This window comes from Dermacentor silvarum, unplaced genomic scaffold, assembly GCF_013339745.2.
Source record: "Dermacentor silvarum isolate Dsil-2018 unplaced genomic scaffold, BIME_Dsil_1.4 Seq13659, whole genome shotgun sequence".
In the NCBI taxonomy this organism is placed as follows: domain Eukaryota; kingdom Metazoa; phylum Arthropoda; class Arachnida; order Ixodida; family Ixodidae; genus Dermacentor; species Dermacentor silvarum.
This window is the reverse complement of record NW_023605718.1, coordinates 112442-139726: the sequence shown is the minus strand read 5'-3', so window position 1 is coordinate 139726 and position 27285 is coordinate 112442. Positions and strand designations below refer to the sequence as shown.

General features: G+C 48.4%; 1 protein-coding gene across 1 annotated transcript in view; it reads left to right on the top strand.

The window, feature by feature from the left end:
• Positions 1-1468: 1468 nt before the first annotated feature.
• LOC119434619 (dual oxidase-like) overlaps positions 1469-27285 on the top strand; it is a 112121-nt gene continuing 86304 nt past the window's right edge. Inside the window, 8 exon segments of the mRNA XM_037701724.2 lie at positions 1469-1617; positions 3107-3297; positions 4446-4628; positions 5470-5574; positions 8111-8316; positions 9801-9986; positions 16864-17086; positions 18663-18935. Coding sequence (XP_037557652.1) covers positions 1469-1617; positions 3107-3297; positions 4446-4628; positions 5470-5574; positions 8111-8316; positions 9801-9986; positions 16864-17086; positions 18663-18935 — 1516 coding nt within the window.

Genomic DNA, 27285 nt, shown 5'->3' with positions numbered 1-27285 from the left:
CAACTCTTTCTGTGTGTGGCAGGGGAAAGCTGTCGACCACCACAGCTTTGTTAGCTTCGCGGAGGTCCACGCAGATGCGAATGCTGCCATCTTTCTTGCGAGCTGCAACAATAGGGGAAACCCACTCTGACGCATTTACGCATTCAATGACATCAGCAGAAAGTAGGTTCCTCAGTTCGTCGCTGACTGCTTCTCGCACTGAAAGTGGTAGGCGTCTGAGCTTCTGCGTGACAGGAGCTACCGACTGTTTGAGCTTGACCCGATGCTGGACACCTTTGGCAAGTCCTAGCTCTGGTGAAAACAAGTGTTCGAACTTGGCCCATAATGAAGTAGGCATACCAAACTTGGGTGGACCCAGTGGTGGCTTCGTGGTGGGCGGAGACAACTTGTTTGTGTTCTGCGAATGCATTTCGGGGCGTAGGATTTTGGGGCCTTTTGTGTCGACGTTCGGTTCAACGGCCATATTAAGGCAGCGCAATTCTGTGCCTACAATCTGGAGACCAAGAGCTTTTACAGCATCAACACCCAGGAGTGATGTTCCACCTGGTGTAACGTGAAACGTTACTACAGCCGTTTCTGATTTGTACGTTACGAGGGCGGTGAACTGGCCATGCACAGGAATTTCCGACGTGAAAAATCCAGCAACGTTATTTGCGACTTTTTCAGCTGAACTTGGTCTCTGAACCGGCTCCTAAAGTTATGTTCTCCCATTATCGACACAGCTGAGCCAGGTCCACTAAGAATGTTATGACGCACGGGCGTGATGCCAGAGCAACAGGTTTGAACCCCGACATCAACGTAGACGCCCGTACGCTTCTCAGCGTGAACAGTAAAAATATTCACGACACTCTCAGCGTCTTCCTCTGAAACGATTTCGGCAACTCGAGCCGGGCGTCTTCCACGTCCGCGACGCGAATTCGGCAGTACTGTTGAAAGTGGCCTCGGCGGCCGCACGCGAAGCAAGGCTCGACCGCGGGCTGCACAGGCTGACGGCTGGCAGTTTTGTGCGCCGCAGTTGCCGCACACGTTTGTGTTTACGGAGTACGGGAACGACGGCGCTAGCAATCTCCGGCGCAGGCGGACGAACGAAGCCGGAGCGCGAAGAGCTAGGCGTACTACGTCGGTCGGTACTGCTGGATGGCGTACATGTCTGCGACGGCCTGTCGGGTTGCGTCCGCGGTTATGTTGTGGTACTACTCGATCCACAGGGGCTGTTCCGAGAGCTTCGGATTCGCGCTGCACTTGCTCGCGAAGAAAGCGCTATCTCCACGGCGCGGTCAAACGTGAGCGCGTCACCCTCGAGCAATAGCCGCTCCCGTAGGCGCGGGCATGTGACCCCGGCGACGAACTGGTCGCACAGATTTGTATCCGCTTGCGCGGCAAAGTTGCATGACGAAGCCAGTTCGCGAAGCGCAAGAGCAAACTCCGATATCGGCTCACCGTGCAGTTGACGACGGTCACGGAAGCGATGTCGCTCGACGCGTACGTTGCAAGTAGCGGAAAAGTGTCGAGCCAGGGCTTGAACAGCTGCGTCGTACTCGTCCGGTGGCTGTGCGAGCTCGGCATCGGCTTGTTTGATCTCTGTCGTTCCAACTGCAGCGGTGGTTTGCAGAAGGCGTAACCGTCTGAAGGGGGGCGGTTCCGCACTCGGATGCGCGGGCGGGTGGTCTGGGGCGTTCGATGGTGGTGCGGTGGCAGGGCGTCGAAAATTCGTTGTCCTTCAGGTCCGAGGCAGTGCAGAAGGAGGGCTCGGCGGCGGGCCGCCGATAGCTCAGACGCTCCAGAGGCGAGCGTGGAAGTTTTCAAACAGGCGCAGCATCGCGGCCAGGGGATGGCGGGCGTGCCTGGTGAAACGAGGAACGGCGGCGGCGGCGAAATTCCGGGTAGCATCCTCGTCGCCAGTTTGTTATGTCGGCCGGACGGTGCGGCCCGAACGGATGCACCACACCACACATCGTAGCCCAGACGAACGGGAGGCCCTTTATTGAAGGATGTCTGTCCTATATATACATACTATATCGAGTGTGGCGCCACATCTTGGCGTCTACAGATAATCGCAGATGAGTGGCGGCACCTGGTGCTATTGCACGACACTACAAACAGCTTAGTAGTTACTTTTATTGTTAAACAGTAAGGTATAATGCTCTGTTATGTAGCAGGTCTATGTAATTTAGTATTTGAATTGAATTATGTGGTCTTACGTGCCAAAACCACAATTTGATTATGAGGCGCACCTTAAGGAGGACTCTGGATTAATTTTGACCACCAGGGGGATCTTGAATGTGCCCCCAGTGCATGGGGCACGGGCGTTTTTGCATTTCACCCCCATCGAAATGCGGCCGCCGCGGCCGGGATTTGATGCCGCCTAGCAGCTTGAAACCATAGCGGCGAAGCTGCCACGGCGGGTAAGTAATTTAGAGAAATCTACGAGGGAACTGCATGTCATGCAGTTCTTAGGTCGTAATTTAATGTATGATTATACAGAACAGATATGCTCTCACTGGCATCACTGTGAAATTCAATAGGCTTTCCTATTTACACAATTTTATTGCTGCTTGAACATGCCGAATTTTTATTAATGCTACGTCGATGTTAAAACTGAGGATGACGAGGCAGCCTCATGACGACACAGTAGTAGTTATTATGACAACGGCCGTCGTCGGCGTAACGGATATATTGACGCACGAACAAAGAAAGTTCAGTGCTGGTGCAAAAAAGAGAAAAAAAATCCGGGATTGTTCGTGCCAAAGCCACGATCTGATTATGAGGCACGCCGTAGTGGAGGACTCGGGATTATTTTACAGCGAAGCTGTTAAGGGCAAGGTTCCAGGAGATCGCTTCCGTGTAGGAGACCGATCGGCATGTACAACAATCCAGATGCGTCACGCCACCTTGTGGCGTCGGCATGGCGGCATTTTTAAACTTCGGGATCATAAAAAACTTGTGCACTACACCGTGCTTTTCGCAGGAACTTATTTTTGCTTCTTCATTACGTGACGTAGCTCACCCTGGCGGGCACATGAGCGCAGCAGCGCTAATACACACGCTGCGATTGGCGTATCTGTGTATAAAAAAAACCTCATAGTCTCTCCTATACCATGTGTAGGTTCTTTGTCTCTGCATTAGCGCACATCGGTCCGGAGCGTCGTGCCCCCTTGCAGGTACGGCTGAAAGTCACATTGCTCCGAAGCGTAGTGCCACCTTGTGGCGCCCTCCGGGGTTTCGCGGAGAAAAGGGAATGGGCGCTGCAGCAGCTAAAGGATACCACCAACGATGAGCGAGCCGCGGACGCCAAGTGTAAGCGTGCTGCCCACCAGGACCGCGAGGCGGAAAGAAATGCGAACCGTCCATGTGGTGCCGATCCCGCAAAATTGGAACGTTTCACCGGAGCAACGGTCAATCACCAGCTTCCCTGGTCATCCGCCTTTATAGAGTGGAATGACACTGAATTTTTTTTAGTGTATAGCGCACCTAATGTATGACAGACAGGCGTTCTTGCATTTCACCCCCATGGAAATGCGGGCACCGTGGCTGGGATTCCTCATGCGTAGCAGCTTAACACCATAGCCACTACGGCGGCTTCCAGTTTCGATCGCTTAGCTGTTGTCTCAGTTATAAAAAGAGCGCTGTGCATTGTCTGCTGCTTCTTCATTCATCGTCTACTTGCGCACAAATCAACTTCAAAATAGAAGATTGAATTAGTGCCAATCACATAGCAAAGATCCTTAAAGCTCAGCTTCTTGGCGTCGAACTGGCAGCCGTAATTTGTATTAGAATGCCATCAGCAGCGATAGCATGACTGATAAATGTCACCACTTCCTGCCTGTGCCTGCACAGAATGCATGGATTGTCGGCACATCAATATGACATACGAGCTGCACTTATTTTTAGCACCACTCGTGCAATATTTAGTACTTCTGCTGCCAAATAATTATGTCCACGATGTTTGAACTTACTGAGGGTGTCATGCTTTGTGCACATTTTGTACATCGAATATATATTTTTCTTATTCCTGGTTTCAATTCTCTCTGCGAAATGTGCCAAAAGAATCGCAACGGTTTGACACCATGCCTTAAAGACTATTTTACGAAAGCATTTGAGTCGCATTCATCGTGGGCTCTTAACGTGGTTGTTTTCTATGTGTAACAACGAAACCCACGATCTTGCAGTGTATTAGAATGGATGAAAATAGTTGCACGCAGCCGTTAGGCATTTTATGGCGACGTTAGTGCGCATAACACTGAGAAATTGTTCGTGCAACATCATAAAATGACGACGCCCGTGTACCAATATCCTCTGATATTACTAGGCAAGTTACATTGTATTTCATCTTATTTGAAATATTTTAAGGCACAATTACAGGTTAATTGAGTGCAAAGGGCTCCCGTTTTGTCGTGGTAATTTTGCCATTTACTTTGTGCACCAACTTCTCTCTATGATGTCAGGCGTTCTGCGGTTTAGTAAAACTCTTTTTTTGCATTTTCTTGCAGGTGACCCCTGTCCGCAGCCGCAGCAGATAAACAGCTCCGTGCTGGAGCCCTGCATGATCTTGGATGGCTGGGACTACTTCAGGGGCAACGAAGTGGCATACATCTATTCCTGTCTCATTCTGGCCTTCATACCGATAAGTGTGTGGACGTGCCATTGTTCAGTGCACGAAATTAACAATTTAGATGATTAGTTAGCACTCTCTTTCAGCTGGAAGACTAACAGTTAGTTGCATACACAACTAAGTGCTTCTTCAGTGCCACTTAGAAGCAGTTGTCTGCGAACGAAATGTAATAGACGATTCAATATTGTTTTAGCTTGATCAAACTCTAATGGTAGTCTACTTGCATTCACTATGCACTCTCTCTTTAATTTGCATGTGCATATTACTTGACGTAGCGAAGTCTAAGAATAGTAAACTAGCTGTAAAATTACCTTTTAAAAATTAACTATGTATTATGCTAAAAAAACCATCGTACTGTTTAGAGTGCCATCGGAAACTGCATATAGAATACTTTGAAATTAGCGCAAATAAGATTACCTGTGTGAACTATTACTGTGCGCAGGTATTGCTCTTGGCCTAGTTGGTAGAGGTTCATCTTGATACAAATGGAAGAAAAGAAAAGGACACATCAGAATATATAAAAGAACAGGTGCTGACATGAGCTTTAGCTTGCGAAGCCAGTTGCCTTGGTTGCCTTTTATGGCTTACCAATCACTTGATATTTTTTTACACATACGGTACATGTTTTAACAAACGTGTTGTAATTGCCAATGCCTCTATATTTATAAAACACTCATACTATCATATTTGGGTCAACTTCTTTCGCTGCTGGTATGTGGGGCACTTCCCTTAGTAGAACAGCGTATTTACACTAAACTATGTGTCGTTATAAGGTTTATATATTCGCTCGCTTTGATTGCAATAATTTTTAGTACAATGGTATGAGAGACGTTTGTCGTATTCTTGTGTTCTTGCAGTATGTGCAGGGCTTGGTTATGGTGTCATAAAGCTCCAAAACAAGAGACGACGGATCATCAAGGCCAAGAAAGAGATGGCAATCGGCAAAAAGTACGACAAATTATGTAAGTCTTGAACCCGGTGTCCACTTTTGGTGATGACGGCGCACTGCGTTGGAGTTATTCTTTGGGGAATGTTCTAATGGGGGGCGTTAAGGGGGTTATGGAATATAGCTTCCACCCATTATCTGTTCCTCTTGTCCATATTTTCCCTATATGGGATATTCCCAATTTTCTTTCTCTTTTCGCTACGCCCGATAGTCGTGATATAGAAGACACAGGTAACACACGCATGCATAGCCACTGTTGAGCACATGCGTAGCGACAGCGTATCAGAAAGATAAATGCCAGCTGTTGGCACGACCAAAAGTGTGCAACATCTTGGGACACTGGGCACATTCCTCCTAGCTGGGTGGAGCCCTCCGCGATTTGTCAAACATTTCTCCGACTTGTCAGGCGACGTCACGAAATCTGCATAAATTGCTGTGTGATATGTGTGTACATGCTGTTTACGCATGGCCGAAGAAAAGGAAATAATTTCCAATTCTGTCTTTTTCGCATAGTAGGAGTACCATTGTAGCACATATTAGACCAGAACGCAAGAAGGCCCATCAAAGGCACAGACACGACGCTATGTCTCTGTCAGCGCCGTGTCTGTGTCCTTTGGGTGTCTTCTTGCGTCTTCGCCTATATGTGCTGCAATCATACCCTGAGATGTCATACCAACAAGCCGGCATTTCATCACTAGTTGATTTGCCTTTTTGGCGATTAGCCCTGCGCTATCGGCCAAAATTTTTCTTGCCGTGCCCACTTCGCCTGTGTGTCACGCGAGGTCGCTAAGCCCCAAAATCACACCACTTCCAAGCGCCGCATTCTCACTTTCAAGATTCCTGCTCCTTGCAACCACGTCGTCCAGTTTCTTCTTGTGCTCCTCGATCGAACTGAAGGCAAACTCAAGACTTTGTGCCATATTTCTCTGCTCGTTTTTTAGGTCTCGGATTTCATTTCACACATCCCTTTGAAGGGAATCGCGGAAAGTTTTTATTCTTTCAACTCTTTCAGCTTGAGTAGTTCTGCCTTCATTTCATTGTTGAGCCTAGTTATATATTTTGTCATTTTCCGGTATACAGACGGACAAGTACAAGTAAATTCGAAATTCACTATTTGACAGTAGCGACGAAGCCTCGAGATTTAACAGGGAAATAAATAGGCAGTACAATGCAAACACTAACCTGTGATAAGAACGCCGAAAAGTTAAGCCCGTGCACACAGCTGTCGCCGCTACTGAGAAGTGAAAGCTGCGATGACCACGTTGCTCCTTTTATAGCGTGCACAATGGGGCGTTCAGCCTTGCCGCAGGCAGCCGACAATGGTACCATACCCTGGATTTCTTCCGAAAAGCAGTGGAAAAGCGTGTGTCCAATCTTAGTCGTTCCAGAGACGGGAAGGTAAAGACGATTGCACACACATCATAGACTATAGCGTTAGCTAATTAAGCTGGCTTTCCTTGTCCATCGGCTGCTTGCATCGGCTGTACGTTCTCCCATGATGCTCCTTTTCTAGAAGCATCTCATCTCGCTGTCCGACGAAAGCCGTCAATCAGGAGCCGCTGCCTGGCAACCACGCCGACTTCGGCTAAAAAAGAGGCTGAATATTCAAGCCCCCTGTAACGTGGGTCAGCGAATAGCGTCGCGGAGCAAGCACGATCACAACAATGCTAAAAGAATAGTTTATTTACCGTATGCTCAAATTCTTGCCTGACCACCACGGTTCTTCGCGAGCGTTTTCTAGGTTAGAGCGGCACCTTTATATGTTTGTGTGCTTTTCTTACCAGCTAGTATAATTTCCTTGTGTGCTTCTTTCAACTGCCTTCCTATCCCAAGTTTTCTCTGTCTCTGCTGGTATCCTATTGTATCGAGCGGAGACATCCCGCTGCTGTTCTTTAAAGGTTGGTAAACCCTGTCATACTCTCCTCATCACTTCATTTTTTCTCACCAGCTTCAGTTCTTTATTGCGACATCAAATATATGGATACTCCAGGCGCATTTCTGCCATCGCTGTCGCCGTGAGGTTCCGTATAAAGTCCAACGGCGATAAAAATTGTCGCCGCGCGCCGTATGCTGTATGTGCGAGTGAAAGTGTGCGAGGGTGAGCCGGCATCTCGCTCACGCATGCCAATGAAGCGGTAAGGAAGCGCGCCGTCTGCCATGGCGCGCATCTCTCCGTGGGAAGGGAAGGGAGGGGTGGGAGGGAGGGGTGGGGTGCGTTCTACTTCTGGCGGCCGTGAAAACACAGCGCGTGGTGGACTGTGTCCCCGACGCAGATGGCTTTCAAGATGCAGCAGCTCGTGCGAACGCGCGTGGACGCTCGGAGTAAAATGCTGAAAGCATTTTAGCAAGGTCAGGTTCTTTGTATGGGTCTATCGTTATCGCAAATCTCCAACCAAACCTCTCATATTTCAGGGAATCAGTAAGGCACGAGCATGAAAAAAAGGAACACATCGTCATCCTCTCATAAAGCCAAGGAAACCATTTTGACGTTCTTGAAGTGTTAATTGTCACCCGATACATTAGAAACATTTTCTTTGTTCACTGGAATGCAGATGTCAAAGAATGGCTGCACCAGAACCACAAGCGGTTTGTCAAGGTCAAGATTGGACCAGATGAGTCTCTATCCACAGTGAATCGAAAGGGGGAAATCCTACGGAAAGTTGATTTCAAGTCTGTCTCAGCCCTTGTAGTAGAGGTCACCACAGACATGGCGAAGAAGCCCATGTGTCTTGTGCGATCACCGAGAGACCATGATCTGGTGAGTGTCATAAGAGCGGAACAAGCATAAGCGACCCATTACCGCAATTCTTCTGCCCAGCTGCACAAGTAGTTTGGCCACTTATATGTGATCCGTGGGCTCACAGTTATGAACATTGACGCATTTGTTAGCTGTCTAGGCTTGCCTTTTAGCGACAGTCCTATAACCACTGTAACAAAATCAAGGAATATCATACTCAATGGTCACTCCGATCGCTGTTCAGGAATTTTAAACAAGATGTAGTTTTCTGAACAATATTAGCTAAAAATGGGCAGTATTCGACTTTAATGTTGTTTATTTGTAATCACTAATCACATCTGGTAATGTAACTTTACATAACTGACAAAAACTTGTTTTTATGTAGAAATCGTGGTACTAGTCAGTGTTTAGCAGATTTACTGTAGAATGTTTTTAGGTATCATGTACCGCAGTAAAAAATGTGTCGGAACGATTCTATGTAACGGTCAAAATAAAACAAACTCTTACCAAAGCTTGAAGGAAACGCACAAATAGGCAGGCATAAACTAACCTATTTAACAGCGCATTTTTTTATTGTGATAGCAATTATATGGACACTTCAGACGAACTTCCGTCGTCGGCGTCGCCGTGGGGTTTCATATAAAGTCCAAGCGTGATAACATCGCGGCCGTTTGCCATAGGTGCGAAGAAAAGCGTGCCTCGCTCACGCGACGGCCGAGTATGGGGAGGAAGGTTAACTTGTTTTTCTTCCTCTAAGGCCGCCCTATGCTGGAAGTAATCTGCGGTGGGTGCAAAGGTTGGGCAATGACGGCTTCGAGTGCGCTGCGTTCTCACGTGCCCAGTTCGCGTTTAAGCGAGCGGCAGCATGGGGGACTATTCGCCCACCGCTGCTGCCGCTCTTCTTCACGCCAGCGTGTTGAGTGTGAGTGTCCACGTTCACCGAGTGAGAGGCGTTCATGTTTGCCTGTGCGCGCGTGACGCCGATGCCATGCTTGTTAATTTAGTTAGTAAGCGAATGTTTACAGCAAATTATACGACTGATAATAGTACTAACCTTGCTTTGGATAGGTGTCTAATAATTGGCTATCGCAAACACTGCTTCTCCTTTCGGATGAAACTGCGACATTCTACTGATTCCGCAGGTTCCTTGTGTTTTTCCTTTCGCTAAGAAAGGCAGCCTTGATCAAGAGCAGCTAAGTTGTGAGACTTGCTTGTTCAACTCGCAGTAAACATTTTGTCACTCATATTATTGCTGACACGCTTTAAATAATCAAATTTTGATCTGGTCAAGACCTTCAAGCATCGCTCAGATGTATGTACTTCTCTCTGTCATGTAAGTAAGATGTAAGTACTGTCTCTCTAATTATGCAATGGAATAATCATAATCTTCTTTCAGTGGTCCCATGCCCATTTTGTAGCTTGCAGCTATGAGAGAAGCATTCTTCCTTCGTGCCTTGATGTGATATTTTTGAGTGTGCCCTATCCAAATGTGAAACTTCTCTCAGGTTCTTCAGTTCGACAGCGTCCACTCTCGTAAAAAGTTCCTGAATAAACTGGAAAGCTTCCTGGTGAACCGGAAGAAAACACTGGAGAGCATCAACACTACTCGTGACACGATGCTAGCCAACGCCGAAACAAAGGAGAAGCGCCAAAAGCGACTCGAGCACTTCTTCCGAGAAGCATACGCACTCGTGAGTACAATTCAGAGCACGGCTGCCAGTGACTACCTTCTTATTTACTACCAAAATTTGTCTCCGAAATTAGGAGTCAATCTTCATTCTTTGTCGGCCAAGTTATAGATCGGGATGTTTTAGATTGTGCGCACGGAAAGCTTGAGGACCCAAACAGCCGTGGTTACAATAAAAAGCAAAAAGGTATGCAAAAGAAACAGCTGCATGTGGCGCTTTGCGTGCTTAATATCTCAAACTCCCTAATGTGAACACGAATATTGCTTTTTAACAGCTTAAGCCCACCGTAATTTGTGGTTCGTATCGAGAAACAACAAAGAAATAACTTTGCAGGATTCGAACCCGCGTACCCCCGGTCCCAAAGCGAGCGTCGTAACCACTAGGCTATACAGCCACGCCTGCAGGTTGTACATTTATTTGAACCATATGATTGCGTTCGAGCGTCGTCGTCTTCGTGCACAGCTGGCACGTTGGTACACTCTGCGAAGTGAAAAGGTTTTGCGCGCTATGAGAGCCAGAGAGAGACGCATTCACGGAGCGTGTCACCTGGAAAGCGGTGTCGGTGTTGCAAGCTGCGCTATGCAAAGCGCAGTGATGGCCGTAAGTTCGAGACGCGCGAAAAGAAATTTTTATCATCATGAGTAATAAGATGAAAAGTTCGCACGCACTTCTGGAAAATGCTGGGCTACAATCGCCCAGCTTCGCTGTTTCAAGCGTTGCGTGGCCGAGTGCAAGGTTAACGTTTTTTTTAATAGCTTTCCATATTTTCGCTGTGGTGCTAAAACTTTGAGCTATCATTAATAACGAGGCATGAATAATTTCTTTATAACAAACTGGCGATGGCATGTCTTGTGCTAAAAGCTTGGAGTTATCATTAATGACGAGGCATGAATAATTTCCTGGTAACAAGGCAGCATGCGCATAAGGGGTTTCCTCGTGCCATGTGAACGAGGAAACCCCTCGTTCACATGGCACGGTCAGATAGGCACAAACACTGGTGCTATACTTCTTTCCTTTAACCTGTTTTCATGTACGGGTCTTCGTCCAACTCGCCTAGCTTCAAGGTGCTGCTCGTGCATACATGGCACGACTGAGGACACGGCGACCGCTGCACTCAAGCAGGCAGTCACATGTATTAACAGCGAAGCTGTTTAAGCCAGCCCTAATTTGTGGTTTGTGGTTCGTATCCAGAAACTATCTAGAAATCGCAGATAATCTTTCTTGCCGAGGCGGGACTCGAACCCGCGTACCCACGGTCCCCAGGTGAGCGTCGTAACCACTAGGCGTAACGTTGCGAGGCGAGAAGGTGGTAAAGACTTCCGATGCTGCTCGACAAGTTTCCCGTTCTGATCTTGTCGAAAACCTCTGAGCCGCCCCAGAGGCCCTGGCAACAGCCACCAACGCCGCGCGCGTTCGGTGCGAACGCGGGCAAAACACCGACGGTGTCGACAACAGTTCTGCACGTTGGTGGTGCTGCTGCATGTCCAAGTTTATACAGCTGATAAAACTACTATCGTTACTCCGTATAGCTCTCTACTCAGTTGCTACCGCAATTGATGCTTCGCCTTTCGGGTGAAACTGCCACATTTTTTTTTTTCAGAGTTCTCTGCAAGATGTCCCAGAAGAACACCCCGCTCCAGCAATCTAAAAACATGTGTTCAATGGTCTCTGGTTTTTTGCATAATAAACAGTTAGTACGCCACGGAACAAATAAACCCCTATCTTCTAACTATGTTTTAACGGGCAAGGTTCCTGTGTGCAGCTTAAAAAAAAGATTTTAACCCCTGGCACAACGAGCATTCTTTTAACGCGTTTCAAAACATCTTTTCCTGGGCCTACACAGTATAATTCATGGAACAATGGCACAGGAAATAACACATCAATGAGGTCTTTGTAAAGTTACTTACGTGACACCTCGGTCAAATATTGCAAAGAAAAGCATAGTGATAAGAAGCTGAAAGATGTAACTACTTCTTTTAGATATCCCCGTACTGGTCCTTCCTCATACACCGAAGACACAACAAATTCCGGTAGCACTTTACCCAGCCTTAGTGAATCATAGTTCTGAGAAACGTGTCATCTACATCTCGGAGAAAAACAAATCAATTATTTAACGAGTTGTCCTACATATAGATGCATTAAACCAAGCCCACCATCACGCACTGTTAAATAGATTTGTACGGCTCATTTTTGCCCATACCGAGCTCCAAATAAAGACCGCCAACACTCTGCATTTTTTTGTACATTTAACCTGCTGCAATGTAAAACTTGCATTACATACCATAGCTTGCTTGCGAGAAATATGTTGCAAGTCGTGGCCCTTGCGAAAATGGACTTATCGCAGCCTTTCCATTTTTGTGCTTTGTCACGCAACACTTCTGTTTGCTTCTTCCAATAAGGCTCGCTGTCACAGTAGTACTGCAGGGGCACACCAAAATATTTTGTCGGTTTTTGACTTGTTCTCGTGCTTCTTTGTTAACCTCCAAGTTTCTGCCCCATATGTTAGCACCGGTAGAATGCAATGATTGCACACTTTTCTTTTCAATGACAGTGGCAAGCTCCCAGTCAGGATTTGACAATGCCTGCCGTATGCACTCCAACCCAAGTTTATTCTTCTATAAATTTGCTTCTCATGATCAGGGTCCCCTGTGAGTAATTGGCCTAGATAAACGTACTCCTTACCCGTCTTTACAGTACCCGTGTAGGTACTCCCATGAGTACCCGGGTTCAAGTCCCGCCTCACCAAGAAAGTTTATATTTTTTTAAGCGAAGCTTTATAGGCTCACAAGTTTTGGTGGTGGTGTTGGTGTCACGCTGAAAAGTGGGCCGATCTTTGAACGCGCCCTTGAACTACACTTGTCACACGTGGGACCCAAAGAGACAAAATCACCAGCCCTTTCCCCTGCCGAGAAAATTGGGGTAAGCGAAGCTTGTTGTCCGATTATAGCGTGAGGGCTTTCGAAGCCCAGGCGAAACGTCAGCAAAGAGCCGTGGACCCCGAGTAGCAGGAGCGCGATGTTGCAAACGTCAGCGAAGAGCCACTGACCCTGAATTTAGGGAAAACAAAGCGGAACGCCTGTGACAGTGTCGTCTTGCCACAAGCTTCGCTTACCCCCATTCTGACGACAGGGAAAGGGCTCCGAATTTTTTTCTCTCTCTCTGTATATTTCTCTCTCTCTCATTTTATCTTTTCTTGGCCATAGCAAGTTGTGTTACAATCGTCGGTACAATGCAACCATATGGTTTCCATAAATGCATGTTCTGCAAGCGTGAGCTTTTTTTGCGTGTATGCGTTAAGTAAGGTACGTGGCCGGGAACACTACTTTCTCTCATTGACCCAGCACTTATGCAATCGCCGTGTATTGGTTATCTTAAGTGACTTTAATTGTGTGTTGATCATCAACAAACAATTAAAGATAATCAACACACAATCATTATATAGTTGTGTGTTGATAATAACTGATCATTGTGAGAGTATATTTCAGTGTCATAAACTAATTATTAGTAAAGCTGTAACAGAAAATTTTGTTTCGTTGCTGCCACAGCTCAGTCAAGAATGCGATGACGGTGATAGAGACATATATATAGGGACAGACATGCATTCGTTAGAGTGTACTAGAATGGGGCAGTGGGTCCAGCGGACGCCTTAGCAAGCGCCGAGAGTGAAGCAAAAAGTGTTGAAATTGTGACAGCGCTGCCGTCACCTTATTCTGAATCTTCAGCCAATAAATGTCGGCTCCAGCTGTTTTGGCAGTGCTCATTGGCTGAGGCGAGCTCACGGGCTGAGTAGCTGTCGTCTGCTCGACACAGCATCGTTGTTGCATCGTTTGCATTCTTTCCGCCGCTCTTTTTCCATTTTATTTACAATAGATAGGTGGAGAATAATATCAGTGTTGCCGCCACCGAGTATCCGCCTGTCAAAGCTTCATGCAGTTGCGGTAGGGTCTCCGACGTGCGGGGCCGCTCATTCGGGAGAAAGCGTGGGTGGCGCCACCAACTTTTCAATAAAAAAAGCCTCAGCGGGGAGCTGGCGTTGGACCCGCTCTCCCAGTCTAGTACACTCTACATCCGTTGTCATACTATCGTCCCCATAACGCATTCTCGCTTCTTCATCCGGTTATCTCATACTGTCGTCATCACACCATTGTCGTCGCGCCATCGTCGTTATGCTATTCTCGTAATTTAAGAATCAATATGTCGTCATGCTGTCATCATTATATGCCTTTGTTGTTCCTTCTTCCTCATTCCATCTTCACTGATTCAGCGTCATATAGTCGTCGTAATGCCTCCGTGTTCATGGGCGATCGTGGCAAGTGAATGCCATAGCTCAGTGGGTCAATATCGGTGTATGTTGCATATAGCCAAATCAATGAAAGTCTCACAGTTACCACTACATGTGTTAAATACACGGGACGTCGGGAATATGTCGCTACATTGCTATTCGAGTTACCGTCGACAGTCATCGTGGGATGAGTTCTACTGTAATATTTCTTTATTAACAAATGGCCATGAGCGGCATTACATCAGAAATTCCTCCAAAAGATGTCATTTATTTTTTCATCTCAAGCTGAAGCCTTCGGCTCACAATATAAGCATCGAGCTGAGAAGTGCACTGTTTCTAATTTTACGGTACAACTTAACGGAGAAAGCGTGCAGGCAAAAAAGAATTGACACATAGAGAATAGTCTCAATTTCAATTGCCTCTAATTAACCCTCGTTTGGTTAAGTTGTTTTAAAATTGGCGTCAAACAGAGACAAGCGGCCAAGAAATGAATTTTTATCCCAGTGTTCTGTTCGCGAAACGCTAAATAGGAGAACCATTGTGAGTTGGTGTTGTCTAAATACTTCTGGAAGTCCTGCTCAAATGTCGGGAATGATAGCTTGTGACAGCTAGAGTTCGTGCTGGATATCTGTCCAGGCTTGTATGTATTTTTATAGCGCGGGGATTTCGCAGGAAACATGGACAATCAAAGCAATATTCGATCAAAACACAGAGCCACAGGAGCCGCTGTATTGCCGCGCTTCAATGGAACTCCGCAGAGTGCAAGGACTGATGTGCCTTTAGTGTTGGCAGAAGTTAGCCTGCCTTCGTCAAAAAGTCATGCAGATCTCACCCAATATGGGCGTCAATGTTATGCGAAGAACACGGGGTCATTTCACCCACTGCCACCCGCATCACATGTGATTCCCGTCACCTACCGAACCAGTGTACTGAACCACGGCCAGATAATAATCAAATGCCATTAAGAGGCACTGATATTGAAGGTTAACAGCTCATCCGTGATAAACTTGTTTCATGTTGGCGTTTTAGAGCTCAACAGCAGCCTACCTACAACCTTAACAAAAAGCCGACGTCAATATTTCAACTTTGATAGCAGCCACGTTAAAAATTGCAAGATTAGCATTCTGTATAATATAATATAGTATAGTATAGTTGTCATTGAAGAAACATCATACTATCCTAACGCATATGATCATCGAAAAAGATATATTCAATGAACCAATAAATCAGTGTACCATCAGTCAAGAACTGTTTAGACATGCGATCGTCATCTACCATGATCAAAGCTGCCTTGAATCGATCTCATGCCATCCATGCAGAAAGCCATGGTGTGAATTATGTGCTCAATGAACACATCACTATTGCTGTAATAGAAGAGGGATGCAAATTAACACACACATACAAAGAGAAGAACTGACAAAACGAGCGCCACCAGTCATGGAATAAACTCTTCATGGTTTGCACACTTGAAAACAACAACCAACAAATTAGAACATGTCAGCTCCCGTATTTTCTGGCTATCTCTTTTACAATGTGTGAGATGTTCTACAAATATGGGACCGCTTTTCGCTTTTTTCTTCCTGCTTTCTCAGTTGGCTTAGTCTTCTTTCAACAGCTTTAAAAGGCTTTCACACAAAATTCAAAGTAGGCAACACGAATTATTTCCGGATTCTAAAAGCTTGACCTGCTTTCTAACTTGAGGTGCTCTTATGATTTCTTTATTGCCTTTTTGCGACGTGCGTTTTCTCTAGTTTAGAGTGCGCGCTTGTAAAAGGCAAAGTGCTCTGTAGGCCTGTAATCTCGACAAATGTGCTTTTCACCGAAAGCAAGCTTTAAATCAAGCAGTTGCATGCTTTCATTAGATTCCATTTCCGAAGTGAATTTCAACCCTTCGGAATACTTAAGATATCAAGGGTCTGTTCTACTACACTAGCAAGACTTTCAACCGATTTGTTGGTGATAATCAAATACTCGTCTATGAAGATGAACGCCCCCGTGTCAAAGTGGCACTTACCCAGTGCCCCATAAATGGTCAAATATATGAAATACAAGAAAAATTAAAGCCGTTTGAAGTCAGGCGCTATTTCATTAGGAAGCATGTGCGCTACATCTATAGATACATAACACGTGACCCCTAGCGAGTGAAGCTAGCTTAGCAGGGCTCCTCAGGGAATTATCAGGTAGTGCCTGGCATATCATTGGCCTTAGTGAGATTAGAACTGGTGAAGCGTATACAATGCTGATTAATGGCCACGGCATATGCTACGGAGGTCTTCCAGACAACAGGAAATACGTGATAGGATTTGTAATTCACATGGACGTAACGGACAACTGTGATGAATTCTACAGCATTATTGAAAGGGTAGAAGGCGTGATCAATTTAATAAGTAGCATATATAAATTAAAGGTAGTACAACCCTGTCCTAAACGTCCAGTGCTGATGAGGAAGAAAGAGAATGTTTCTGTGAGGATGTTCACGATATATTCACAATATTTTTACAATAGAACATTTTTTTTTTCGTGATACAACAAAGGATGTGTGCATCGTAATTACGAACCTTGTGCAGTATTTACATTTTGGTGTGACTTTTCATGCAGACGTTCGGATTAAAGCCAGGTGAGAAGAGGAAGCTCGAGGAAGTTGGCAACGACGTCATCATGGTCATGCGAACGTCACTGTCAAAGCAAGAGTTCGCCGAGGCCCTCGGTATGAAGCCAGACTCTCTCTTCGTAAAGCAAATGTTCAACTGTGTCGACAAGGACAAGGATGGCCGGATAAGCTTCCAAGAGTTCCTGGACACGGTGGTGCTCTTCACAAGGGGTAAACCTAACTTTTTTCTAATTTCGTGGCTATTGTAGCGTGTTTGATGCATATTTGTATCAGGAGGCGTTTTCTATTTTCTATGCTAGCATAGGGGAACTAGCTCCCTCTTTAGGCTTCATCTAGCTAACATCACAAAGTTGTCTTTGAAGTAGTTAATGAAGTCGTTAATGTTAAGGCTTGTGAGCATTCATCAGAACAAACTGATTATCACAAATGACGCATCTAGTACGACGTGAGATGCTATTACATCGGGCAATGCGCCCTAATTTTACTCATCAGATTGCCAAGAACTCAACAGCATCCGCGATGACTACGTTTGGACTCCTCGCAAAGGTGCACCGCCCATCATGCGTGTATACTTGCGTTCAGCATTTTTTAAATCTTTTTCTTAGCCCATTCTTCAGATTTGCTCGGTTGGCGCCTTCCGCAGGCGGAGACCTTGACAGCGCACCAAAAGGGGCTTTCATTGAATGGAGCGTGCGCTTCGACCAATGAGAGAGGACAGTTCAGTCATGGTGGGGCAGTTTATACAGCTGATAACACTACTATCGTTACTCCGTATAGCTCTCTACTAAGTTACTATCGCAATTCATGCTTCACCTTTTGGGTGAAACTGCGACATTTTTTAATTGACATGTAGAAATGAAATGGTAATTGAAAGTGGACAAAAAGAACAACTTGCCGATGGTATGAGCCAAACCTATAGTCTTCCGGTCGCAAGCTGTTATTCTGCCGGAAGCATCGCAACATACACATTCTAACGACGAATGCCACTGGCAGTGTGTGCACGTCAGTCTCCCGCGCGTGGCCAATATTTTGCAAGGAATAAAGTGTTGTTTAAATGTTGCATAAACTCTACATTTGCAGTAAGGAGTATTCGTGAATGCCGCAGCACTCGCTGTTCTATACAAGTGTCCTTCGTGACATACGGGCTTCTGGCGTTTTGGCTGCCCAGCAATCCCCGCGCGCCAGTACTTGTTTTGTTAGCGGAAATGAGGAAAAGAAATCAAGAAGGCGGGAGCGTCAATCATAAAAGCCTGTAGTTGGCTGTTGTATACGAATGCGCATAGAGAATGAGAGAAAGGAATTAAGGAAATACAGTAGGTTTCTTGTAGACGTTGTTTCACGCTTTCTAGTTTTTGACTGCACTGAAATGAAACAAAGTACACTCCTCGGGACCTAAGCAATCGATTGTCGCTGCAGAGAGACAAACTAATGGACGCGAATATGCAGCAGGAATGAGCATTCATGTTGAGGATCATTAACACATGGGTGACAAGAGTCTCCAGGACGTGAGTTTAAGGATATTTTGTCATTACGTCTAAGCAGCTTGTTCTTGTTTTGCTCACATGGCCACGTGATTGCGACAAAGCGGTAGGGGCGTTGAAATGAAGCATAATGTTATGATTGCCCTTGCAAATGTACCGTAAAGAGATTACCAATTTTGAAAATGTTTTTTATAATGTCACAACAGCGCTGTGTGCGTCCTCTTCTGTTCCTTGTCGCACTGTTCAAAATTTGAGAGAATGATTAATTCACAAGAAAGTCTGTAGTGATAACCATGCCCTTTCAGGTAAGAGCGACGACAAACTCCGCATCATCTTTGACATGTGCGACAACCACGGTGACGGAATGATCCAAAAGCAGGAGCTGACACGCATGCTGCGCTCTCTTGTGGACATCGCGAAGACCAACTCTCTCAGTGAGTACGAGACGAGCGACATCATCAGAGGCATGTACGCCTCGGCGGGCCTCGACAACTGCGACTCGCTCAGTTACGAGGACTTCAAGAAGATGATGAAAGAGCATCGTGGTGACGTCATCGCCATTGGCCTAGACTGCAAAGGTTAGTTGCTCACCTGTTGATAAAGCATGGTGCGGATGTTACGGCTGTCCAAGTGGGACCAGTGAGAATGCCGGCATGCTAAACGGTGCATAAAGCAGGGCTTTGTTTCTATCAGCATGAGTAGGCCGAGTGGCATTGGCGAGACTATATGCAAGTTAACTGTCTATTAGGTGAATGCGGTTCTTTTGAGGATGTTCATAGGTGAAATTCAACCGTTGGCCAACTTCTCAGAATGCCTTAGCAGATCTATCTGCGCAGGAGATTTGCTCTTGTTGTTAACTACAGTCTACATACTTCAAAAGAGATATTCTTTGGCTGTTCAAAATTTTTTAAGGTGAATAAAACAACGAAAAATATTAGAAGACATTAGTAGCACCTGCAGAGCCATAAATATTCAAGACTTTGTATGGGCACACTTTCACGTTTTCAGTTTTATTCTTGTTTTCCTGTTTTTTAACTCTTTCGTTACCGCCCTATAAACATGGGTCACCGGTGACCCATAGGCTCCGCGCGAAAATTTAAAAATACCGGCGCTCCTATGGACTAGCTGCGCCATCTAGCGCATTTTCTAAGCACTTATCTTTGATTCTTGCGTAGTTTGTTCTTTTTCCGCGCGGCGGCGATTTTTAACGGCGGTTCAAAGTGCGCGGTTCGCTTCTTGCTCACGAAGATGGCCGACGATCCGGCCACCGGACCCGTGCGCTAACAACGTCCTTCTGGCGATTCTGTCGTTTCTGCAAGTGATTATTCTGCAGTTTCTAGCAGCAGTGACTCTGAGGATGGTATCTAATCGTCGAATTTAGTTCGGGCGACGGAAACTCGCAAACAAGCCCAGATCGTCGTCAGCTGTTAGGCAGTAATCTAGCACTTCACAGGTAACAGATTTTTTAGGCCGCTTGAGATGTCCTAAGGATGTTGGCATATTATATCTCTAATTTACGGTGTCTCTACAGTATATGGCGGAGATCTGTTGCCATCAGCCTAGCAGGGAGTCATGTTTATCCCAAGAAGAGAACCCGGCCTGGGAATGATGCTGCGCAGTGAAGCAAAAGCGGCTCACAAAAGCGATCGACGTTTTTTGTGTTTTCAGAGCGGAGGTAATAAAAGGATTTGCGTGAACAGAATAAGTATGCGTGGACGTAAATCCTGAAGAAGCAGTCCTATGGGGTACAAGTTGTGGGTGCTCGCTGACCCTCGAGACAGGCTACACCATACAATTTTATGTGTACACGGGCAAGCGAGAGAAAGCAAGTGCAATCAATATTAGAAAAGCGGAGAAGATGCAAGAAGTCCTATCAGGACAAGGAACTTGACCATAAAACAATGTCATCTGTAAAACTGGCAATGTTTGCTTGTGTTTCTCTACAGCCAAAAACTGTTTTGCCCAGTGCCACACCAACCTTAGCAATATATTTTTTTCCACATCTTAGAGCTTTGAGATATGGTTGTAGATTTTGTTGCCACTACTAAACAATGCATTATGAAGCTATATTTGTTGCTTACACAGTTTACAATTTTTTTTTCGGTAAAGGCATACCTTACGCTGTTTTGGTGCCATGTTCAGAGTTATGTTTGCTATTTGAGATTTTTTTTCTGAGTTAAAATTTAGCATAAATTTCTAAAATACCCATGGTTCAGGAGCTAATTTCTTTCCTTTTTACTAATATCTATTGCAGTATTGTGCTTAAAAATTTTGTAGTGAAAAAAATTATCATTCCGACACCTGATGGGACAAGGCACTTTCCACTATGCGGAAAATAAAAATTTGTAACTCATATGATTTATGAGCTAGACATTTCAAACTTTCCTCTTTTATGTACAATTGATTAACAAACATTTTGTATATTTCACATTATTTTTCTTTTTTTCTCCTTTTGTGTTATGAGCACCACATTGGAAATGTTCTGTGAAATTTTCAATGAATCCTGTTTTTCATGAAAGTTATTACTTGTTACACCTTAATATTTGTTTTTAAATGTAATGTCGTTAGAAAATACGTTTATTTAACTTTGTATTGATATATAGCATGACAGTGTAACCGTGATAATGTGTACTACTGAAAATAATTACGAAAACCTACAAAATGAGGCACATTTTCCCACGGTAACGAAAGAGTTAATAGCTTTTTTTTATATCGAGCGAATCACCTGTGACATCCGTACAGCACATGTCTACACTTCTTCAATATGACGGGCAGGTGCTAGCATGACTCAGTAAACGCTCACTTGTAGTCTTCACACATGTCGTATCACCTTGTTTAACGTGTGTTCCATCTTTTTGTAGAATACTTGCAGAAGTAGGCGAGACATGCGCCTGTCACACATGCATGCCGTAGCGTCAGCTATTAAGACCCCGCCCATGTTCATTTATTGTTCAATTCAAGATACCTCAAATCTAAATCATATCTGGGAACATATTGTTACGATGGGGTGCGTTTATTTAAAGATGAATCGATGAAAAAGGGCAAAGGGTTGCCGCGCCGACACCGAGCCGCTCCAAAGACAAGCGCACTTCGTTCTCCTCTTCTGTCCTTCCGTAGCTTTTGCGTAACATTCCTCCCTTCACAGACGAAGCCCGCTGGGCGAGTAACTGTTACGTCCACTCTGAGTCACGTGGATGACAGCGTTTCAGGCGAGCGACGTGAGCAAGCTGCGTCTTCTTAGACCGGTAGCCATTAGACACGAGGCGAGCAATCAAGTAGGTTACATCACTGAGGCGATCGGTGATGACGAAAGGCCCGTGTAACGAGCCAGAAACTTCTGGCACAGGCCGCGCTTACGAAGTGGTGTCCAAAGCCATACAATGTCCCCTTTGTCGTATGACACATTCTTATGTCGTGCATCATAGCGGATCTTGGAGTGGTCCTGGGATGCCAACGTACGGAGCTGAGCTATGCGGCGTGCTTCCTCAGCGCGGCAGAGAGTCTGGGCAAGAGAAGAGTCGCATGAGGAGTAAAAGGTAATGGTGTCAAGGAAGTTGCGGGGTGGTCTAACATAAAGAAGATAGAAAGGGCTGTAGCCTGTAGTTTCATGCTTTGCGGTGTTGTAGGCGTATGTGATAAAAGGTGTGGGGGTCTTCCCCAACCCGTAGCGCGTGTAATCGCAGCTACGTAGGGTTCGGGCGAATAAGGCAACCAGCGAGTCAACTCAACAACGTTTATTGCTGTCAGCAATAAAACACACTTGTAGAGGGAAGTCCGCTCTGTATAACAACTAATAAAATAGGCTTGCCTCGTCGCGTGTGGTAGTCACGCGAACGAGGTCACTCACGGCTTTCAGCAGGTAAAAATCCGTCCAGGCAGAAGGTCAAGCGAGGTCAGACCCTGGGGGCTCTCGGTCGCAATCTTTTATGCCTTTTTGCCTTCCGCGAGGGGAGTGTCTCCTCGCCGCCGGATATTTCCTCTTCCCGCGCGGCACGCGCGTCGCGAGAGGCGAGCGAAACCGGGAGAGGGCAAAGTGCATTTCTCCCGTGTCGCCCGGCTCCCCGCAGCGCGCGGTGTGCGCGCGCGAGATGTCCACCGGCTTGCTGCGCGGGCGCTCCGTGCGCCGGCGACAGGCGAGCGCCCGCGGGAGAAGGTGGCAGCGTGTGCTCCCCACATCCTCCCCCCCTTAGAAGGCCCTCGGACGCAGGAGATGGACCTTTTATTCGGAGATCATGGCGCACAATTCGGCCTCCATGTCCAGCGGTGCCGCGTCTTCGCTCGGCACCTCCGATGCCACCGCCTCTCCTCCGGCGCGGCTGCAGCCGCTGCGGCCCCCACCGCCTCCGTATCCCCGGCACCCGCCATCTCCGTATCCCCGGCCGTTGGGCCCTCCGGGGGCTCTGCGGTTCGGCTGGCCCGCGGGTGGCTGCTCTTGGGGCGCTCCAGCAGCGGCGCTTGGGTGGCCGGTCGCCACTGGAGCAGCCACTCCGCGAACTCGGTCTCCCGGGCCGCTCGGGCCAGCATGGCCTGGGCTGCCCCGCTAGGCGGCCGCTGCTGTTCGCGGTGGGTTTGGGCGAACCCCTCGTTCGTATCCGGTGCAGGGCCCCCGGTCGTGCTCTGGTGGACCCGCACGGCCCACAGCCGCACAGCCTCGTACCCGCCGGCAGCGGCAGGCAGGCGCCCGCCCTCGCCCTCCGGTCGACGTCCCGGATGTCCGGCCTTGGAACAGCCGGAACAGCCGCTCCGGGGGCGTGCGGTGCGAGCCCTCTCCTGCCGCCGCCAAGGCCGGTCGGATACGTAGGCCGCCGGCGGGTCCACGCCGTCTTGCGACGTCCACGTTGCCACGTCCCGGGTGCTGTGGCCCTGTCGGTTTGGGGTCCGCTCGCCGGGCTCCCGTGGGGCCGGCGACTGAGCCTCGGCGGCCGCAGAGGTGGGCGGCGAGGCGAGGGCGTTGGGGAAGCGAGGCGTGGGGTGTATGAGGGGGGCGGTCTTGCGGGCGTCCGGGGGGAAGGCCTGGAGTGCGATTGCGTGGAACTGGGCAGGTCTTGCTGGCGTCCGAGGTGAGGCCGGACGCTGCCTCTGGTGGCGTGGGGACTCCCGAAGGGAGGGCAGCCGCCGAGTCGTCTCGGCGGGCATGGGTGGTCGTAATTCTCCATCTGGCAGAACGTCGGCACCAGATAGGTAACACTAGCTTGCGAGTTGCGCGTGGACGCCTTGTATTTGCCAGAGACATCAAACGGGCCCGGGAGTGACCGGTGGTCCCCGCTGCTGGCAAGTTTAGCGCGGCTGCGGGCTTGTCGTTCGGTGTTGGCTGCTCTCTCTCGCCGATCGCGGTTGAGGGAGGGATGATCGTCATCCCACTGACTCATCACGCGGCACGTAGAATTTCAGTCGCATACGTGTACCGGTCCGCCGATCGGCTTTCCTTCTTGTTCGCGAGCCGGTAACCAAGCGAGCGGAAACCTTCTCTCGCACTTTATACGGCCCGGTCCACTTCGGCGCCAGCGAGGCAGCGAACTGTTTGCTAGCAGCGCTGAGAACGTGCTGGCGTCGAAGCACGATCCCCCCTTCGTAGTGGACGTTCCGATGCGAGCGGTCGTACTGCGCCTTCTGCTGTGCCCTTGCGTGCGAAGATTTACAGCGTGCATTATGTAAAGCTTCCTCATCTTGGCACGTAGATGCGTCGCGTATTCAGCTCGTGCTGACGGCGCGACTGGCCTTCCGCTGCGATCCGCGAGAACCGTATCCATCGGATTCGGCAGCTCTCTCCCCAGGTTAAGAAAAAGGCCATACCCAGTCGAGCGGTTCACTGTCGATCGCAATGCAAACCCGATCTCTGGAAGGTAGGTATCCCAGTCCTTATGCCTTTCAGAGAACGCGACAAGCATGTGCTTGATGTTGCGATTGCTCGTTCAGTGGGGTTCGACTGCATGGTAGGTTGTCGTTTTCTTATGCTTAATGCCAAGTGCGGCGCATGAATCAACGAACACCTTTGCAGTGAAGTAGGACGCATTGTCCGTTATCAATGTTCCGGAAAACCAAACCTGGTAAAAACCTCCATCAACTTATCCATGATCACCCGTGCCGTCAGTTTTCGTAGGGGAAAAGTTCTACCCATTTACTGAAGATCCGTGACCACCAGCAAGAATTTGTTCCTGCTCGGTGTTGTGGGATACGGTCCCAATGTGTCACATGCCGCGATTTGCCAGGGAGTCTGGCTGTCGATAGGCTGCAGAAGCCGGGCGGTCGTACCGCCTCGGGGCTTCACGCTTTGGCAACATGACACGCTCGGGCGTAGCGAATCCGTCCCGTTTCATCCTGGCCAGGTAGCAAGCGACACAATTAAAGTAAGTCTTGGGGCGCTCGCGTGCCCAGCAATGCCGAATCATGAAAGTACGTAGCAGTGCTCCTCTCAACCGCGCGTATCACGACCTTAAACGCCTCACTTGTGTCGTTCTCGGTGGGAATATACCTCAGCAGGACGCCGTCGGAATTCAGCAGATAGGAATCCAGTGCGCTCACAGCATTACCAGCTGTTCCTGAGCTCTCCGCACCGACAGCAATACCAGCTGCCTCCATGTGGTGCGGCGGCCGCGCCGCCCTCTCGGAGCCCTCGAGCACTTTTCGACCAAACGGATCCTTCTGCTGAGCCTCGACAGTCCTTTCTGCTGAAGACAACTCCTGCGGAACCGACAACATCTACGTGGTTCACGCTCTCGCCAGACACGACGGTTGTTCCGCGTCCCTTACTCGGGCTACGCCAGGGTTCTCCCCCCCTCGCCTGGACGGCTCTCGCGAAAGTGCATCCGCTGCGGCATTGCTTTTTCCTTTGCGTAGCGCACGGTGAAAGTCGTTAACGCTGCGCAGCAGTGCCCACGCGCCAGGCGACCACTCGGCTCACTCAAGCGCCTCAACCAAGTGGGAGCCATGTGGTCAGTCTCAATCGTGATGCACTCCGTCGACATAATCTCAAACTTCGCATAGCGAACACTATCGCGAGCACTCCTTCTCTGGACGATAGTTCCTTTCCGCCGGCGTCAACGAACGGCTCGCGGAACGCAACCGGTCCGGAGAATGCCTCCGTGCTCCTGAAGCAAAATTGCACCTAGACCCAGGTCGCTTGCGTCTGTTTGAATCACAAACCCTGTTCAAGTCGGGCAGCTGCAACTCTGCCGTGTCAGCGAGCACCTTTGAGAGCCGCGCAGTGCCGCCTCCTGCTGTGGACCCCAATTCCAACGCGCGTCTTTCCTCAAGAGCTTCGTTAAAGGCGCTTGCACTGCCGGCAGTCTGGAAATGAATTGGCGATAAAAGTTCACCAATCCCAAAAGCGTCTCATTCGCCTATCTTTCGGCGACGGGTTAGCTCAGTATAGCCTCGACTTATCCTCACTCGGCAGAAGGGCCGTTGTCCCAACGTGAATCCCAACAGCGTTATTCTGTTCGCAGCTATCTGACTTTACTCGGTTCACCGTGATACCCGCGACCGCACCTGGCAGGACGTCTCTCAAGTGTGGCCAAGTGCCGTCGAATGTTTTCGAATAAACCACTATGTCGTCGAGATATGCGAGCGCATGTTGCCACTTCGCATCTCCTAGAACTCGGCCATCAACCTCTGATAAGTAGCGGGAGCTCCGACCTAAGCCAAAAGACATTCTTTTGAACTGAAAGAGCCCGCGGTGACAAGTGAAAGCCGTTTTCTCTTTGTCACGCTCGTCCATTTCGACCTGAAAATATCCCGACTAGCATCGAGCGTCGTAAAGTACTTCGCCCCGCCTAGGTTAGATACTAAAGAGGAAATGGAGGGTAGAGGGTACGCATCCTTCTTCGTAACCTCATTCAGCCTGCGGTAGTCTACACAAAGGCGATAAGTATCGTCCTTCTTCGGGACTAGAACTACCGGGAAGCCCCATGGGCTGTTCGACCTTTCCACAACGCCTGTGTCGATGAGTTCGTCTAAGGCGCTGTCAAGTGCTTTCCGTTTAGTCAAGCTTATCGGCCGAGGATTACATTTCCACGGCGCAGCGTCACCCGTGTCTATCCTGTGCCTGACTAACGTAGTGAGGCCCGGCCGGTCCGTGAAAATCGCGTCGTATTCGTACAACAGCGATGACAGTCGTGCCCTTTCTCTCTCCGGCAGGCTGTTGACCTCTGACAAAAGTGGGTGCGCTGCCCCTTGCAACGTCGCGGCACAATGTTGTGCTACCGTCTCTCCGTTGCTTTGATCGTCTTTACCGATTACGGTTTGCTCGCTCGGCTGCGGCTGGGTGTGGCCCGCTCGCGCCGCCCCCGGAGACTGGCGTGTCGCCGCAGGCACGGGCGCTTTTGCGAAACGCTTCAAAACACCCGTTCCGTTCTCTCGGTAACCTCCGCTGGCGATGTCTATCAAAATACCCGACTTGGCGAGAAAGTCTCGACCTAAAATAACAGGCACTGACAGACCGGGAAGATGTACGAGGCGTTGTCGCCTGACGCGTCTCTCCCAACGAATAACTAGTCTAGCTGCACCGCTCGATTGTGCTGTGCCGGAAGCAAGGCGGAAAGTGATGTCACTATCTCTTAAGCGGATATTGTTCTCGCGGAGATGCTGCAACACCTCGTCACCAAATAAAGAAGCGCTTGCCCCAGTATCCAGTAATGCGGCAAACTTCTTTCGGGCTATCGTTAGCTCGATGAACGGCGCCTGCGAGTCCGCGACATCTCCTACGCGACAAGCCAAAGGCGCAAGTAAATCGAAATCGCCAGTTGTGTTCGAGATCGCCGCCCGGGACCCAAGGTGGATCACCGGCGGCCTCGCCCGTTTCCCGAACCACGTGCTCGACCTTGGCCCGGCGTGCTTGCGCAGTCACGGGCGATGTGCCCCAGTCCGCCGCATTGGTAGCAACGGCCACCGAAGCCTCGGTGGCGTGGGCGCCCGTCGCTCCAATCCGGC